Source organism: Triticum urartu, chromosome 1A (genome assembly GCF_056163025.1).
Source record: "Triticum urartu cultivar PI428250 chromosome 1A, HENAU_Tu73, whole genome shotgun sequence".
Classification (NCBI taxonomy): Eukaryota; Viridiplantae; Streptophyta; class Magnoliopsida; order Poales; family Poaceae; genus Triticum; species Triticum urartu.
Window position 1 is genome coordinate 30,404,993 of NC_141873.1, and position 18,798 is coordinate 30,423,790.

The window sequence follows — 18,798 nt, forward strand, 5'->3', positions numbered from 1 at the left end:
ATTGATTGGTCAAGCTAGTGACAGGGATCTCATCACCCTTCCATTGTTTGATTGGGTGGGTTGGGCGAGAACACCTTTGCTCGGCTTGTCTACAATGACCCGGAAATCGAGGAGTATTTCCATCTCCAGAGGTGCTGGTGGGTGTTTGATGATTTTGACATTGTTAAGGTTGCAAGTAACATCTGTTAGACCAATGAGATTAATCATGAAAAGGCATTGCAGCAACTTTAGAATAAAGGGAGTGGGAGGACAGATATTCGTTTCTGAGCTCGGGCTCAAATGCTCCCGACATCTCTCCCGTCAGCTCTCATGTGGATATGTGCCTGGTGGCGTATTCATCTGTGTAGAGTAGATGTATGGGAATTAATAAAAACTAGGCATGCAGGTGCATTAAATGTGTAGGTAGCCGTTTGGTCAAGGCGGAATAGAAACCAAGAAAACGGCTCAGTTGTTTTCCTGTACTACGCTGAGCCGTCTCCATTCTGCTTCCGACCACCGCCGTCAGTGTCTCCCGTCGTCCCACTTGCAGCCGATTCAAACACAGATGGAGCCATGAGCAGGGGAAGCTGGGATCTATTTTTTTTTCCAAACTCTACCAGTGGATGCCGAATCAAAAGAATGGCTCGCAGTCCAGCTAGTGCAGCGGGGTGGCGTCCACCAGCCAGCTCTGCACAAACTGCATTTACCCGGTTCAAATTTTGAAAGCCAAGACGCACAAACTGGCGTCATGTCAAGCTGCATGCCATGGCTAGATCCAGTAATTACATGTGTGATGACCACAGTAGGAAATACTCAACTCCACATCAGGCATGTCACTCAAAAACTTTCAAACATGGACAATTTAAGATTTCAGAAATGTGAACCCCAACAATTTATTGATCTACAACAACAAAGTTTACTCATTAATTCAACATGTCTACTATATTGAATCAAAGGAACAAGCGTGGAGCAAATGCTCGCTGAAACACACCAAAAAATCCTCAGTTTACAGAGTTTTGCAATCTACAGAATCAAGCATGAAATTTTTCTCAGCTATAACAAGCGGCCGTGTGCACGTGTTCCGTTGGTGTCCTTCCATCCCACAGTTCTTGCATTTGCCATGTTTTTGTCATTTCTTGGGGTCATCCCCAGTTAAAGGCAGGTGGTTCTCTTGTGACCTTCGCGCCGACAAATGCTGCAGAAACATTTTCGCTTGCTCAGCCTCTCGTAAGGAACCTTCTCTCTGCTTATCTGGTGCAGCTAAACCGTGTAGGGCATTCACACTTGCAGACCGGCCACCACTCTCTTCACGACAAGTACCGTTAGTGCCCACAAAATCAACCTCCCCATTGCCTGCCATTCTACCACCAGGCAGAATTGCCAGGCGGTCCTCAAATCCTAACCCCTCCCTTTTCTTGGCGAAAGGAACCCCGCTCACCACCAAAGCTTTCAGGCCGGCAGACATGTGCCACAAGACAGAAGGATAATTCCTTTTAACCAACAGGGGTTCTCCTGTTGCACAGTCATTCTCACAATTCTTATTTAGAGAACATGCTTAGTTTTAGAACTGCAATTCAGATCCGAAGTTGCAAGGTAAATTTGGTCATCATCGGGTAAAATGATGAAAACAAATAATATGCACATCTATGGCAGCCAAAATCTTTCTCATTTTTTTAGAAAAGGAGGATGACCCCCGGCCTCTGCATCTGGGAGATGCATACGACCACTTTATTGATTATTCTCGAGGACCTTACAAATATTACAACAATATGCCTGAATCTGCCATCTTGGCAACATATGGCACTACTCCTATCCATATGATGAAGGGGTGCTACCTGGGCCACATACCCGGTCTACTCACCTAAGCCTATCATCAAAAGCCAGAAGCCCCAGCCGAGCCACATACCGGGTTTGGGGCATAAACTGGTCTGACGCACTCACATGTGTCGTCGCCGCCATCTTCCACAGGTCCGTCTTCAGAGCAGATATTGAGGCTTCTACCTTGTCAGGCCACTCCGTCATCGACGCCACCTTGACGCCAGACAACTACCTCCACCTGCGCGAGTCCATCACCGCGCATCGGGCACCGAGTCTCCACTGCACCATGCCGCCGAGATCCGCCGTCATCAATGTGAAGGATGAAGTACCGCTCCACCAAAAAAGGCGCCCGCTGGTCCCTCGATCCCATGTACACCTCCAAGAATGACGCCCCCAAGGAGGAAACGACACCAACGTGCCGCCGTCATCCGATCAACTGATCTAGGGTTTCCCCCGAAGGTAGCGGATAGAGGTCTAGAGCTTCTCCACGGTGATGCCTTCAAGAAGGTAATGACACCACATGGTGCCACCAACGCCGGTCTTGGCATCAAGCCGAGCACACGGTTTTCACCCGGATCCGCTCGAAGAACCTCCATCACGTATTGTGCGCACGGTCGCCGCCGATCTGAGCCGCCGCACAAGGCGCAGGCCGCACCGGCCAGATTAGATCTGTCCGCAGGGCACAACCTGCATGGTGCCGACCCAACCACCAGGCCCTCCATGCCACCACCGCCGATCCGAGGTCAAATGGTGTGTCGCCGCAGACCCGGCCGCCGCCGCCGAACGCCGCCACGCAGCCCGAGATAGGGCCGGCTGCCGCACCCCACCATCGCCGCCCTTGGCCGAGGCAGCCGCCACGCCGCCGCCGGAAGGCAGGCCCGCTGCGCCGCCAGGCCAGATCGGCCGTGCCACCCACGCCGCGGGGCTCCGCACCGCCCGCACAGCGCAGGCAAGAGGGAAGACCCCCGCCACCGCCATCAGCCCGGGGCTATAGCCGGCGGCGTCCTTCGGCGGCGGCGGAGGGAAGGGAGGACGGATGGGAACCCCCGGCGGCTAGGGTTTTAGATCCCGCCCGAGTCGCCCGAGCGGGGGCGACGCGGAGTGAGGGGGCCAAAATCTTTCTCATAAATCATTTTATTGGAAACTGGCTTACTTAAGAGCAATTTAGATCTGAAAATTGCACATATAATAAATTTGAGCATCACCAAGTAGCAATATGAAAAAAGCAATGATATGCACAGGTATGGTAGCCGGAAAGTACAAACCAGAACATGATAGTGATGTGGTGAATATTCAACCTAATATGATATGCAGAGGTGTGCACATACTGAATATTCAACCTAACTCGGTCAACCTGGCCTGACCTTGTGGTTCTTTGGCTTAACACCTAAATCCGAGCGCTTCTCCTGGAGACTTGTAATTTCTGAGCTTACCAAGTAGTACCTTTTGGGCCTGCCATGTGAATGATCATTTCAAAGCAAAAACTAGTGATTTGGTGAGAACCAAAATCCAATTTTAGTCAGAAATGCTACTGAGCATCTATGTGCATATTTAGTACCAATGCATATTTGGTCAACTTAGCAATTACTTCAAGATTCCAATAGCAGCAATACACGATATCTTTTCTACATAGCTAGGAGGTAGAACTAAAAAAGAAAACAACTTAATGTTCAATGATTTGTAATGCCTGATGCCTCCTCCACAAGAAAATTATTAGTTTCTCTTGAGCACATAAACTAATCCAACCTGATTTTTTAAAGCTAACCGTTACTACATCTGAAACTTTTCACATGTACATCAGACAAATTTTAAAATGTTGTGCCACCTAATCATCATATAACAATATGCATATGTAACAGGCCTAAGCTTTCAGTTAGCTTCATCATTAATTCAAGTGAGACCAAAAATAAATTAATATAGCCCCAGGATGAGCATGTCAATGAACGTACAGCGGTAAACAACACAAAACAATTATCCTCTTCGTCCATCCAGGTGTTTCTGGGTTACCCTGTCAATAGATTGCGCGGACGCAGTGGGTGATATCTCCCGCTACCGTCGGTCGCCGCAGCTCGGCCTACCAGCGCCACCACCGTCAACTTGCTGCCGCATCCAGATGCAACATTCCGGGCTTCCTGGCGGCTGGATTCACTTCGTCAGGCGTTAACAATGCAAGAGGTACTGGATCTGGGTGTTCAAGGCTGTCGACAAACTCCTCCTGGACGAGAAATCTGAAAGAAAAAACAAACAATGGAGGGTGGACAATTCATCGATTCGGTTATCTTGCCGAAGCATGCCGTCAAATAAAAAAACAAAAATAAGGAGATTACCAGATTCATGCGGGAGACAGATCCACTTACCGGTCGACGGTATCCTGCAAGAATTCAAGGCCGGCATCTTCCATCACTGCTACGCCGGGGATTCAAGCAGCCGCCGCAGGTCCAAAGAGTACTCGGATTCGGGCAAAAGACGGCTGAGTGGGGGTGCGACTGGATCCGGTGGGGGATAGGGATGGACCCCTGCTCATGTGTGCGCACGTGCATTCCCAACGGCCCAGTTAAGTTCTCTAACGCCTACCAGTCCTTGGCTCAGCACAAAAGCCGACGTCCTGTGCCACGGATCAGGACGGCGCGCGCGGGGGCTCAGACGGCCATACGGTTTGGGTCCACGAAAGGTCCACTGTTCTCTACTGTATAACCGCTGTACGACAGATTTCCCCATTTTCTCAGCGCCTTGTCAGACCAAAATTTTCAGATCCCAAGACTCAGGTGGACGACGAGAATTATGGGAGCATCTGAGCTCGGGAGCTGAATCGCCGAGTCCGTGGGAAGAGATACCTTATTGTGTTGGATAATGTATGGAATGAAGATGTTGATAAGTAAGAAAAACTCAGGACCTGCCCGAAGCACGGTGCCAAGGGAATTGCAATACCGACGACCACTCGTAATGTACAAGTGGCTCAAATTATGGAGATGTGCACTAATGGCAGTCTTAATCTCATAAATCTACATAACATATTCCTAAAGGAAATATTTGAGACAAGAGCATTCAATTTGCAAAAGCCAAACGAAAACTAAGCTAAGTGACATGGTTGAAAAGATTCTGGATAGATGTGGGGGCTCCCCTGTCTCCCTAAACTCTAGCTCGAACGAGAGAGAGAGGGGGGATTCTGAGAGGAAGAACACACAAAGACACTGAAGTTTTTTGTGCTGCGCTCACCACCTGCAGCTTTTCTGTTTTGCTCTTCTTATTCATCAAGAGTACACCAACGTGCCCAAGCAACGTGCTCCACTACTGACCACGTCCATCCCCATGATCCGAGCTTCGTGCTGGGCCTACTACGACTGAGCCAAGGCGCACAAGACGCAACCAATTGGCGAGAAAAACGCTAACAAAAAAACGACTAGCTACTGTCGAAACTGAATGTGTCTAGCGACACTTATCTGAAGAAAACAAACTAAATTCAGAGAAGGCCGAGGGAGACAGGGTTTAACCAACAATCTCCCCCTCAACCCTGGCGAATGAGCTTGACGTCGATGATCCCAATCTTGCCAAGCAGCTCCTGGAAGCGAACACGGCTCAACGGCTTCGTCAGTATGTCTGCTTTCTGCTCCCTTAGTACCGATGAACTCCACGGCCACCCATCTCTTTTCAACATAATCACGAATGAAATGATATCGAAGGTCGATGTGCTTACTGCGATCATGGAGAACTGGGTTCTTGCAGAGGGAGATCGCAGACCTGTTGTCAATGAACAGTGAGAACGGCGCCGCTGGTTGATGCATCAGCTCGCCGAAGAGACGCGCAAGCCAAATTCCTTGGCAAGCCGCCGTCGCCGCCGCGATGTACTCCGCCTCGCAAGATGAGATTGCGACGACCTTTTGCTTCTGAGATTGCCAGCTGATGGGGCTTTCACCAAGAAAGAACAGCATGCCAGAAGTGCTCTTCCTGGTATCCACGTCGCCGGCGTGATCGGAGTCACTGAAGCCTGTCAGGGACTCGCCGTCGCCGTAGCGGTACACGCAGCCGTAGCTCAGCGTGCCCGCTATGTATTGAAGGAGGTGCTTCACTGCTGCATAGTGGTCTGCTGCCGGCGCCTCCATGAACCTGCTCAGGAAACCCACGGCGAACGAAATGTCCGGGCGTGTGTGTACGAGGTACCTCAGGCTGCCGATCACGCTGCGGTAGAGCGTTGCGTCCATCGCGGCTTCCTTGCTCTCCTTCCTCAACGGGCACCGTGGCTCCATAGGAGTGCGAGTTGGATAGCACCCCATCAGCCCAGTTTTGTCGAGCAGCTTGGAGGCGTACGCTGCCTGTGTGATGGTGGTGCGTCCACGCTCCTGCTTCACTTCCAAGCCGAGGTAGTAGCGAAGCAGGCCCAGGTCGCTCATGGAGAAGAGCTGCTTCATCTCCTCCTTGAACCCGAGGACCTCCTGTTCCTTTGCGCCGGTGATCACCAGATCGTCCACGTACACCCCGACGATGAGCAGGCTCTCCCCGGTTCCACGCGCGTACATGCCATGCTCTGCAACGCTGCGCGTGAACCCGAGAGATGTCAGACTGGCATCCAGCTTGTCGTTCCATGCTCTTGGAGCTAGACACAGACCATACAGGGCTTTGTGCAGCCCGTACACAGCCTGCTCACGCCCCTCTGCGACGAACCCAGGTGGCTGGGACACATAGACCACTTCCTTGAGGTCGCCGTTCAAGAACGCCGATTTGACGTCCATGTGATGCACTTGCCAGCCACGGTGCGCCGCCAGCGCCAGGATGAGCCGCACGGACTCCAGTCTGGTCACCGGTGCGAACACCTCCTCGAAGTCCACGCCAGGACGCTGCACATAGCCTTTAGCAACGAGGCGGGCTTTGTGCTTGACGACGTTCCCTTCCTCATCCTTCTTCAGCTTGAACACCCATTTGAGGCCGATCGCTTGATGACCTGCAGGGAGCATGGTGAGCGTCCAGGTGTTGTTGTCGTCGATGGACTGCAGCTCGTCGAGCATCGCCCGACGCCAACAATCCTCGTGCTCGGCTTCGGCGAAGGACGCCGGTTCCTCCCCCGTCACTAGGTGCAGCTCCTCATCATCACCACTACCCTCCGATGGCGGGGGGCTCTCAACACCTCCTGGTACTTCAGAGGTTGAGCCAAGCAGCTCCTTGACCAGGCAATATCGATGTGGTGCAGAGACCTTGTCCGTGTTGTCGAACAAATCCGGCTGTACCGCCGGTGGTGACACGAGGGGCACCGGCGTGGTCTCTGACGTGACCACATCCGCTCCTCCCCCATGCGTGGGCAGCGACGTGGCCGCGGGCATGTCGGGGACGATGCTGCCTGCAGCAGACGAGGCACGAGACGAACTTGCAGAGGTAGGTGACGACGCTGCTTTTTCTGCTGCAGCGGCCTTGGTGACGCCGGTTCTTGTGGCATACGCAGGGTACTCGACGGTAAAGGAGCTGCTCACCGGCGACCCCCCTGGCGCCTCCCAGTTCCAGCGCGCCTCCTCGTCGAAAACCATGTCTCTAGACACGTGCAGGCGCTTCGTCACTGGATCATACATGCGGTACGCCTTGGACCCAATCTCATAGCCGATGAAGACCATCGGCGTGCTCCTGTCATCCAACTTACGCAGATGTGGTCCTGCTGCCTTGACATGGCCAAGGCACCCAAAGATGCGCAGGAACCTCACATCAGGCTTCCGGCCATACCACGCCTCGTACGGTGTCATGCCATCGACGGAGCGCGTGAAGCTGCGGTTGAGGATGAAAGCAGCGGTGAGCACGGCCTCCCCCCAAAACAGGTTGGGCACCTGCTTCGCCTTGAGCATGCTCCTTGCCATGCCCAGGAGCGTCTGGTTACGCCGCTCGACGACGCCATTCTGCTGCGGCGTGTATGGCGCAGTCAGGTGCCGCTGCACACCGCTCTCCTCGCAGTGTTTTTAGAACGTGGCCGAGGTGAACTCTCCGCCACGATCGGTGCGAAGCACACGAAGCTTGTGCCCACACTCTAGCTCGGTTGCGGCCTGGAACTTGACGATGGCGCGCGCGGCTTCATCCTTCGTCTTGAGCAGCTCCACCCACATGAAGCAACTGCGATCATCGATCAGTACGAGCACGTAACGCCGCCCCCAGGTGTTGGTGGAGAGACGGGGCCGCACAGGTCACCGTGCACAAGCTCCAGTGGTGCCGTCGCCCTGTACTTGGCCTTCTGTGGGAATGGAATGCGACGCTGTTTCCCTGCGAGACAGGCCTCGCACAGCTCCTTGGCGTGAGCAATGTGAGGTAGCCCGCGCACCAGCTCTTTCTTGGCCATCTTCTCTAGGCTGTCGAAGTGCAGGTGGCCGAGCCGTGCGTGCCAGCGCCAGGCATCAGAGACCGCCCCCACAGCAAGGCACACTGGATGTACAGGCGTGAAGACGAGTTTGTACAGGCGATTGGTGGAGCGCGATACCTCGACGAGGAGCTGCCCGCGATCATTGCGGATGGTGAGTATGCCACGCCGGATGTGCACATCGAACCAGCTCTCATCCAGCTGTCCCAGGCTAACCACACTGTTCTTCAGTGCAGGTATGTAGTACACCTGAGTGAACGCGTTGTGATCACCCGTCTCGGCGGCGAACACCACCGTCCCACGGCCGCAGATCTTCACCATTGATCCGTCAGCAAAGCGCACCGTGCCAGACACTGACCTGTCCAGCTCCGCGAAGGACTCCAGGGAGCCTATCATGTGATTCGTGGCTCCAGTGTCGAGGAACCACGACTGCCGCCCCTGATCGCCGTCGAGGGAGGGCGTGATGACGGCCTTCTCTTCGTTCAGAAAGACTTGGCCGCCGTTGTGCACCGCAGAGTTGCACGACGCGGTCACCAGTGTTGATGCAGGGGTGGCTGCGTGATCTATGCCCTCGCGCACTTCCTCGACACAAGCCATCATGAGGCCAGGACCGCCGTCCTCCTCTGCCTCGGCGAGGTTTGCGGCCGCCGGCGCCGGTGCTGCACCTGCCTTGGCAGCCTCGTCGCGTTTCTTCTTGCGGCAGTCTTTGGCCCAGTGGCCTTTCTTGCAGCAGTAACGGCACTGGTCCTTGTCCACGCCTTGAGCCAAGCCAGGCGGAGTCGAGGTAGGACGCGGCTGGCCACTCCTCTTGCCGCGGTCGTCGTTCTTGACGCCAGAACCACCGCCACGGGGCTGGCGCTTGCGTGCCTCCCACTATTCCTCGGTGAGGAGCAGTTGCCCGCCTGCGGAGCCGCTGCCCTGGTCTCCATCCATGCGCTCCTCGATCGCGCGCAGATGGCCCGTGACCTCCTCGACAGTCAACGATGCAGGGTCGAGGAGGGTTTCCATCGAGAAGGCGATCTGTGCAAAACGCGAAGGAACAACTGAAAGGAATTTTCTCACTATTTTCTCTTCGTCGACGGCGTCCCCCAGTGAACGCAGTGCAGCGGCGAGGTTGGAGATGCGGATGGCGAAATCCTGGATCTTCTCGCCGTCCGTGAACGCCACGGTTTCGAACTCAGTTCGCAGACGCCGCAGTCGTCCGTCGCGCACGCGATCAGGTCCTTGGTACTGGACCCAGATCGCCTCCCACGCCGCTTTGGCCGATCCCTTCCCGATCAACATGCAGTGCATGTCGGCCGGCGTCGATCGGAGCAGCGCCGCCAGGGTCTTCTTGTCGTCGACGCGAGGGACGGTGTCGTCCTCGATCGCGTCCCAGAGCGACGCGGCCTGAAGGTTTACCTCCATGACCATCGCCCAGTGCGTGTACCCGCCACGCGTCAGCATCGGGAACTGCAGGTTTGCGCCGGAGCCACTGCTGGACTCGCGCACGACCTGCTGCACGACCACCTCGCCGCCACCACGTCGAACTCTACTCCTGCCGCGGGTGGGCGAGCGCCGTCACTGTTTCGCGGGTGGAGGAGTGCGCGACTGGCGCGGCGCGCCGCTCTGCGACATGGCCACAGGATCTAATCGCTCTGATGCCAATTGTCTCCCTAAACTCTAGCTCGAACGAGAGAGAGAGAGAGGGGATTCTGAGAGGAAGAACACACAAAGACACTGAAGTTTTTTGTGCTGCGCTCACCACCTGCAGCTTTTCTGTTTTGCTCTTCTTATTCATCAAGAGTACACCAACGTGCCCGAGCAACGTGCTCCACTACTGACCACGTCCATCCCCATGATCCGAGCTTCGTGCTGGGCCTACTACGACCAAGCCAAGGCGCACAAGACACAACCAATTGGCGAGAAAAACGCTAACAGAAAAACGACTAGCTACTGTCGAAACTGAATGTGTCTAGCGACACTTATCTGAAGAAAACAAACTAAATTCAGAGAAGGCCGAGGGAGACAGGGTTTAACCAACATCCCCCTTTGGCTGCCAAAGACTTTGGATCTATGTTGAGTAATAAGACTAGCATGAAACAATGGAAGAACATACTAACCAGAAGCAACACGGGCAATGAGAAGACGACAACTTTGGCAATACTCCAACTCAGCTATGATGACTTGCCATCACACTTGAAACAATGCTTTGATATTTGAGCAGTATTTCCCATAGATTACCAGATTGATGTGGAGATTTTAATCCAGCTATGGATGGCACATGATTACATACCATTGGTGGAAGGTGACAATCTTGAAAAGGTAGACAGAGAAAATTTTAACGAGCTAAAAATTCTTTGGGGGGGGGGGGGGGGGGGGGGGGTCCGTTCTAGAGCAGTATGCAAGATACATGATCTTATGCATGACACTGTCTCATGTGTAATGGTTAAAGTTGTCGTACTATAATTGATATGCATGATCAAAATTACTTGTTGTCATAAGGCCCTACAAGGCCCTTGTTCTCGTCTATCGCCATATCGGAGCTCTTTTGTATGATTATCTAGAAAAAGAACTCTACATTTCTCCAGACGCTGTTGTATGCAGATAAACACACTGTTGGGTCAACACCACACTTGTCGAAGTACATTCATATGAACCCACTTCCACTCCTTTCATTGTGCAAACTTCCACTTGAACCAAGGCACTTACAGCACTTGAGGTATCGCAAGCTCTCATAAAACACGTGGGTCAAAGAGCTTCCCAGGGAAATGAGCATATACTATATAATCTACAGACCATTAACCTTTCTAATTGTGAGAGTCTTGGTTGACTTCCTAAGGATATGAAGTATATGACAAATCTTCGTCAACTCTATACTAATGGTTGTAGATCACTAGAGTGCATACCTCCATAACTCGTGAAAGTCACTTCTCTGCAGACATTAACATATTTTGTGGTGGGTTCTAGCCTTGGTTTCAGTACTATTGGAGAAATACATGGCTTAAACCATGGTGGTGAATTAGAACTATCTAGTCTTCAATAATATGTAACTCAAACAGAAGCTAAAGCGTGCAGTCGTGCAAATAAAGACAAACTGAACCAGCAGTGGGATGTCCTTGATGCTCCTAAACCTCAGGTAGCATTGGGGTTGTTAAGAATACACTCATACTCTACAAAGGTACCAATTTACCAACATGGGTGACAGATCTTACTTTTCTGGGGCATTGGCCTGAGCTCGACCCAGATGGTTGTACAATGTGTGGCAAGTTTCCCGAATTCGGTCAATTTAAGGCTCTCAAAGTTCTTGTTTTGATAAGAGCATGTGCAGTCACAGTTCATCTGCAGCATTGCCACCATTAAAACACCTCAGGTTATAAAAATTGGAGATATTGAGAGATGGGTGGCAATAGAAGGAGAAGAATTAACATTTCCTCTTCTTGAGAGAGTTCACTTGAAGAACTTCCCAGAGCTAACAACTCTGCCTAAAGCACGAAAACTTAAAATTATCGACATTGAGGAATATAAGGCTCAACTTTCCTTATCAATATTTGAATCCAGGCACATGTGTTGCTTGTCTGACTTGTGGTTGTCTGTCAGTGATACAGAAGCAACACCAGAACTGGAGCTTGATCGGGATCTTGAAGTATTCCTTTCGACACTACTATCTTTGGATTGCATCTTTTTGTTCCGCTCAAGTCCATTGCAGCCAACAGTAGGGATCTGGAAACAGTTTGGTCAGCTCGAGGAATTAGCGATCGGCGGTTGTGATACGCTCATCTACTGGCCTGAAGAGTTTCGAAGCTTGGTATCATTGAATAGTTAATACATGTATAGTTGCAGCAAGCTATAGTAGGCCCTACCAAGGTGAAAGGATACTCAAGGGAGGGATCAACTCCTACCAAGCCTGGAAGATCTAAAGATATATCAATGTGGAAGCTTGATAGAGCTTTTCGTTCTCGTCCTTCTCTCATGGGTATTGAAATTAGGTGGTGTGACCTTCTTCGGTCCATACTGGGGCAGGATGATAGAGAGTTGGAGAGCGTACAACACTTCGGTACAGCAACACCATCGGAACACTGCAGTGATCTTGCATCAAGAAGTTTGCCAGAGCAGTGACCTTCACCCAGAATTAATCATTTGCCATGTCTGGAGGTTTTAGTAATAGATGGTTGTAAGAAGCTTCATTTCATGGCAGCCCAGTTGGATGGACTCCTAACTTTTTGTATGTGCTGTTGCGATGGTCTAGAGTCCCTGTATTGCTTGCGAGACCTGCCGTTACTGGAAAAACTACATCTTGAGAGATGCAAACATCTGGTATCTGTACCAGGTAGTCTCAGGAATTATTCAGCACCTCTCATCACTCAATACTGCCCAGCTATAAATATATTTTTGCAGGTGTGCCCATCTGTTAATATGACGCCAATTCATCGGTGTCTCCAACAACAGCTAGATAGCCTTGAGCACAAGGATATATCTTATGCTTGTTCGAGCTATCCTGATGAAGGTACCTTTCAGTTTCCTTTTCTTCATTTAGTTCTCTTATCTTCCCTTCTCTATTGTGTTACAAATGTACACCTTGTGGCCTGCAGGTTGAAATGTTATTCTGCTCGCCTTTTATTTTTGCTTTTGTTAACACATCTTGTTTGGTGTGTCTGTTTTTCTTTAAATTCAAAGTCAAGAAGCATGTGAATAGAGTTTTCACGTGTCTTACTAATGAGTAATGACAGGAGAGGTTTTGCCTTTGATCAAGTCAACCTGGATTATACTTAAATCATCATTTGCACTCGTCATAAGCTATGTCCCATTTCTAGTGGTTACTGTTTTCAAATTTGTGAACATTTTTTTATAAATCAATGCTTTTTTTCCCAAAACCGCGAACGCTTGGGCTGGCCTAACAGGCACCTCAGGGCAGCGCCAGCGGTGCTCAATGGGATATCGTGCCCGCTGATATAAGAGGGATAGTTTCTCAGAATTTAAGCACTCCTAGCTCCGTTCTAACTCATCAGCGTCCATGAATTGAGAAAAAATTCACGAATTTTGGAAAAAAAATTCAAGGATTTGAAAAAGGTTCAACGATTTTGGGAAAACATACTCGATTTTTGGAAAAATCCGTTGATTTTGAAAAAAAACATCAACTTTGAAAAAATCATTAATTTTTTTAAAAAATATCATCAATTTTGAAAAACAAGTTCACCAATTTTGAAAAAAGTTCATCGATATTGGAAAATTTCATGAATTATAAAATAGTTCACCAATTTTGTAACAATATTTACAATTTATGAAAAAGTTCATTGATTTAAAAAAATCGAAATTGAAAAAGGATTGCACACTGCAAAACAAAAAAGGAAAAGGAAAATGAAAGGAAAAAAGGAAAATAAAAACCGAACAAAACTGTTTGAAAAAACGAGAAAGAAAGGAACAAGAAAAGAGAAAAAAGGAAAAAAGAAAAAAGAAAAAAGAAAGGAGGAAAGAGGAAAGAAGAAAATAGTGATGAAGAGGCATGTAATCATATGAACTGACATTGGCTGGTTGGCTATTGCGTCTGCCTCTGAACCAGCAAGTCGCTGGATTGAATCCTGCCATGCTCATAGTGTTTTTCGCAGGTTAAAATCAGAAAGAAAAGATAGATGGGCCGGCCTAGCTCGCAGGTGTACAACGTATACGTATACGGCGGGCGAATAGTTTCTTAAATATGACCATTGCCCTTTCTTATGAAAATGTATGGGCTAATCTGAGCCATTCCTGTGTTTGGGGGGGGGGGGGGGGGGGGGGGGGGTGGTTACCGAAGCATAAGTGTTTTAGAGTTTCTATTATTGCTTATCCCTCCAATCCTTTTTAGTTAGCATACAAATTTTGTCTGAAGTCAAAGTATCTCTATTTTGACCAAATTTGTAGAAAAAGAATCAACATTGTTAGATTTATTACGAAATGTAGTTTCATAGAATATATATATCTAATATTGTAGATGTTGATATATTTTAATATAAATTTGGTCAAACATTGCATGGTTTGACTTGACACAAATCTAATACGCAGAGTAAAAAGGGTCGAAGGGGGTACTACAAGTTGAAGTCATACAACACTGAAGTATGCTTTCTCTGTGTAATCAATGTGTACATAATTTATCCTGTTATGTCTATTTGAGCTCATCTATTTCTACAAATCATACTTAAAACAGGGTCAAACTTGCAATGTTGACCATTTTGTGAAGGTTTTTATTTTAAACTTGTGGTATTGCAAGTTTATGATTTTTTTCACTTACTAGTTCACACAAGAGTGCTTCATGCACAAGGATTTCAATTTTTTAGGCATTTTTCATTTTCTTTGATCTTTCCAAATGGGGCCAAACTTGCAATGTTGACCATTCATATCAAATAGTTTGGTTGTCCCAAGTGCATGCACCACCAACATAAGAGCATAAAATGTTTTTCTATTTTCAGGACCATCAAATTTGAGCAAGTTCTGATTAACTGGAAATCTTGTAAATCTATGAAATATAGCAATAATTCTCTGAAATTCATTAAACTTGGTCAGTGGGCTGGCAATGTGGTTCTTTGGATGAAAAATGGAATGGCCCAATTTCCAAACTTATTTCAGGCACTTCCTTCACAAAAAAGTCATTTCTGACACTTGGAAAATGAAAATTCTAGTTTTTATTCAGAAATATATAATTCCTATGGCAACATTATTCACAATGGTAACACCCATAGTTGTGCCAAATACGAACATGTTATCATGGACAATGCCATGGACGTGGCCATGGGCATATGCCTTGAAATCCATGAAAATTCATATATACTAGATAGGCCATTTTGTAAAGATTCTTTTCTAATTTGCTGTATTGCAAGTTTGTGATATTATTACTTACTAGTTGACACGAGAGGGCTTCATGCACAAGGATTTCAATTTTAGAGGGTTTTTTCATTTTCTTTCATTTTTTCTAAAAGGGGGGTCACACTTGCAATGTTGACCATTCATACCAAATGTTTAGACTTTCAAATTTGGTTGTCTCAAGCACATCTGCACATGCACCACCAACATTATAGCATAAAAAGATACTTGTCAATTTTCAGGATCAAACTACATCACACTTGTAGTTCAAATTTGAGCAAGTTCTAATAATTCACGGAAAATCCAGTAAATCAATGAAATATAGCAGTAATACTCTAAAATTCATGAAACTTCGTCAGTGGGCTGACAATGTGGTCTATTTCAGATAAAAAATGGAAAGGCCCAATTTTTGAACTTATTTCAAGCACTTCACAAAAAAGTCATTTCTGGCACTTGAAAAATGGAAAAAATCTGGTTTTTTTTCAAAAACAATTATAATTCCTATGGAAACAGTTAACACCCATAGTTGTGCCTAATTTGGACACTTTCTTTTTTTTTAAATGAGGTTAATCTAGCACATGAAAAATGGAAAATAATGGCAGTATCCTCTAGTTTGGTCATATAAATTCTGAAAATTATGTGACTTGTAAAAAAGTACTTTTATTATAGTAAGGCCATCTATTCTTACTCTGCAAGAGATGATCAAGAATCAATTCACCTCCTTCAGAAAGCAAGCATTGATGGCCCTATTATAATTCAAGTAGTTTACTGCATCTGAACAACGCTGCTATTTAAGATGGTCGGCAAGCCTCTCGCGCGGCTACGTGGGACTAAACCACATCCTTCAATACGGTGTGGAGGACACTCAAGCGTGTGCATGGGCTGGCCAGGTACTCCCATCGGTGTTAAATTTTTCAGACGGTTTTGCAAAGTTTTGATCTAAAATAAAATCAAAATAGACTCAAATAAATATGAGATGGTGGAAATAAAAGAGAGAGAAGAAAACTTACCTAGCAGCCCACCACTGTGTAGTGTAACCCGCCTAGGGACAACCCCGTATTCAACCTCGCGCCTTGTGGTAGAGGAGGACGCGTTTGAGAGCTCCGGCTCCTGCTTCGTGTCGTCGAGTGCCTTCTTCATCCCCAGCTCTACGCCAAGAGACAAGCACGATACCACTAGTTCGAACCTATCTACTATCCATCACTTTCCCCTCCACTTGCTCGCTCTCCAACCATGACCTAGAACGCGATGTCCGTTCTGAGGTCAACCAACGAAGGCACGGTTCTGGCCGAGGTTGAACCAAGCTTTTGCTAACAAATTCGTGCACATCCCCGGCTAGACCATAGGATCAACCTCCTCCGTCATCCAGCACGCCCATGGGCGACGTCCTCCAACACACCCATCGACGGTAGAGTGGCTCTTACCGATGCGACACTGACGCCGGACAACGCACACATCCATGACACCCACACGGATCTCCACAACAACTGCATCCCGGAGCCACGGTGGAGGAAGGCCCCGCCATCGCCATCATCCCCTACCTGGGCTTTGCCCCATGGAGCACCAGCGGCGGCGAGGAAAGAGGCAGCGGCGGTTAGAAGCCCTAGATCGGATCTGTAGGGAGCATGTTCCTCAGAGGGACGATTTTGAATGAGCGCCTCTTGAAGTGATGCAAATCGTATACATGCTTGAATAGATAGGGGTATGTGAAATTCCTCATCCAGTTTAGTGGAATTGTTCATGCTTTGAACAGGAAGGCTAGATCTCGTTCTCGTGTCGGCCTCTATTTCAGTGGTCGGCCTCAACGATCTAGATTATAACTGAAAATACTACATATACTACACCTCCATCATTAGTTTCTCCCTCTAGGCCATTGTTCACGGTAAAGTTTGTCTTCATTGCAAATCAACATGTAGACAGAATTTAGACGTGAACTCTTCGCAGCAACCGTCCCTCCTGCCGTTGAAGAGGGTGTGCTTAAGTAGCCAGAACAGACGTGACGTCTCCAAAATCGTGCATGGACGAGTCACTTGACGAGACGTACATCCCACTGAATGTTTGTGCAACCAAGCATGAACAAGCGGGTGATATGTTTGTATATGCAATGTGTATGTAATACGTATCAAATATTCAAAATCTAGAATATACAGTATGTGCGACATAATTGTACTCGGCATGCTCACATCCCATGAGTTGACTCCGATGTATTGCATTGCATAGTATACAAGCACCTGCTTTGTTGTTGCTTGTGGCAAAAGTGAGACAACAAATTTAGCATCATAGTACTTCGGTTCATTTCGCAAACTACTCGCCCTAATGATGACTGTAGGACTTGTTTTGGTCGGCATTCTGCCTGTGTCGCGCCTTCCTAGAGAGTCTCCACTAGACGATGTGTGGCTGGAAGGCCGATACCAGCTTGGATATTTGTTAGAGCAAACAATGGCGTAAACATGTCGATGATGTAGCTGGTAGACGAGATGATTTGCCCACAGCCTCAATAACGCTCGCCTTGTTCGTCTGCTAGGCCAAAGCTCTGCCTACCAACCGCAGAGACGAACTCCGCCATCCTGTCAAAGCTCGACCTGTCGCCGCAATGAATCATGACGAGTCCCAAGCTTTGACCTCTAGCTCAAATTTCCAATGCATCATCCCATTTCTGAAATATACCCCCATTGAACTACGAGTGCCACTTATGCGGGTTGGTAAATTTCGCTTTCTCCATAGACTTATTCATATTCTACACGGTTGTCTCACAATGACACACCTCTATTGTTGTTTCGAGCATTGCTTCTGCTGCATGAGGAAACTAGTTATTTATAGTAAGCATGTATGTGTAGACCTCATTCCTTCACCAAACTTCTCGTGTCTGCTTCTTTAGTTTTCTTCTTTCAATTGCAGTCCTAGCCATCGACAAAATAACATCTCTAAGGCACACTAGCGCATCCAATGTATGTAGTCTTACCATACACAAGTTGGGCTCTGCCTTGTTGCGGACTTAATTGCCTTCACTGAACTTCGCATGTTTGCCTCTTTATTTTCTTCCTTTAGGTGTACTGTAGTGGTCGAGGAAATAAATCTCCAAGGTGCATTAATGCATCCATTGTATCCATGCTTGACATGCCAAAGGTTGGGCTCAATCTTGGTGCATGGATCAGACTTAATAATCTTCACTGAACAACGAATGGCACGTCGATGGGGTATGGATCCCTTGAGGTGACTTCCTAAGCACTGGCTAGGAGAGGGATCTAAAGCCATTCATGATCTAAGTAAAGCTGCGCGAAAATGAGTTCAACACAGTTCTAGTCAACCACTAAATCTCAGTAACATTATGGCCACTAACATGTTCAGAAAGTTGGACGTTCCCTTCGCGAGGGCGTGAAATACCTCAAGCTTTTCATAACAAGTCCGAGTCAGATAGCCTGCATATCAAGCACTATGAGGGTAATCCTAGAAACCTTGGCATGCCAAGAGGCCATGCCTCTTTGTGACAGATCTCATGCTATGTAACCATGGTGGCTAGGGGTTGTCTAGCAATGGTGAAGAACCCGAAAGCCACATTGGGTGGGGGGAGGGGGGTGAGTATATTGCAGAAAGATCATGTTGAAGATCAACAAATGAGGAAAGTCTTTCTATGATGTGTTCTTTTCACATTAGAATAGCGCTCTGAATCCTAAAGCACATAAATTAGCGCTGCTGGTGCCATAATACGGGTCTTAGAAGTTCCAAGACATATACTTGACATTCACCATTCAAACCACTAAAATCCATGTGTAAAATCTAGTTGGTTAAGTTGTCAAAACAACAGCCATATAAACATGTCGTTCCTACACATACATATGGTATTCACCCTTCAACCTCGTGAA

The 18,798-nt window shown here is 48.1% G+C and overlaps 1 protein-coding gene, 1 long non-coding RNA gene and 1 pseudogene across 2 annotated transcripts; 1 reads left to right on the forward strand and 2 right to left on the reverse strand.

Moving 5' to 3' along the window:
* Positions 1–868: 868 nt before the first annotated feature.
* Positions 869–4,505, reverse strand: LOC125544249 (uncharacterized). The gene is made up of 3 exons (XR_015617989.1): positions 4,155–4,505; positions 3,805–4,025; positions 869–3,249 (listed from the first exon to the last, which is right to left on the reverse strand). It is a non-coding gene; the product is annotated as an uncharacterized LOC125544249 (long non-coding RNA).
* Positions 4,506–8,995: 4,490 nt separating this feature from the next.
* On the reverse strand, positions 8,996–9,535 carry LOC147988730 (uncharacterized). The gene has a single exon (XM_087535728.1). The coding sequence runs from the start codon at positions 9,533–9,535 to the stop codon at positions 8,996–8,998; it is 540 nt and encodes a 179-aa protein (XP_087391854.1).
* An 843-nt stretch (positions 9,536–10,378) lies between these two features.
* Positions 10,379–12,698, forward strand: LOC125532620 (uncharacterized; annotated as a pseudogene).
* The last annotated feature ends 6,100 nt before the right edge of the window (positions 12,699–18,798 follow it).

Excerpts from the sequence above, each read along its gene's own strand:
- LOC147988730 (XM_087535728.1), bottom strand. The coding sequence starts at position 9,535 with ATGGTCATGGAGGTAAACCTTCAGGCCGCGTCGCTCTGGGACGCGATC.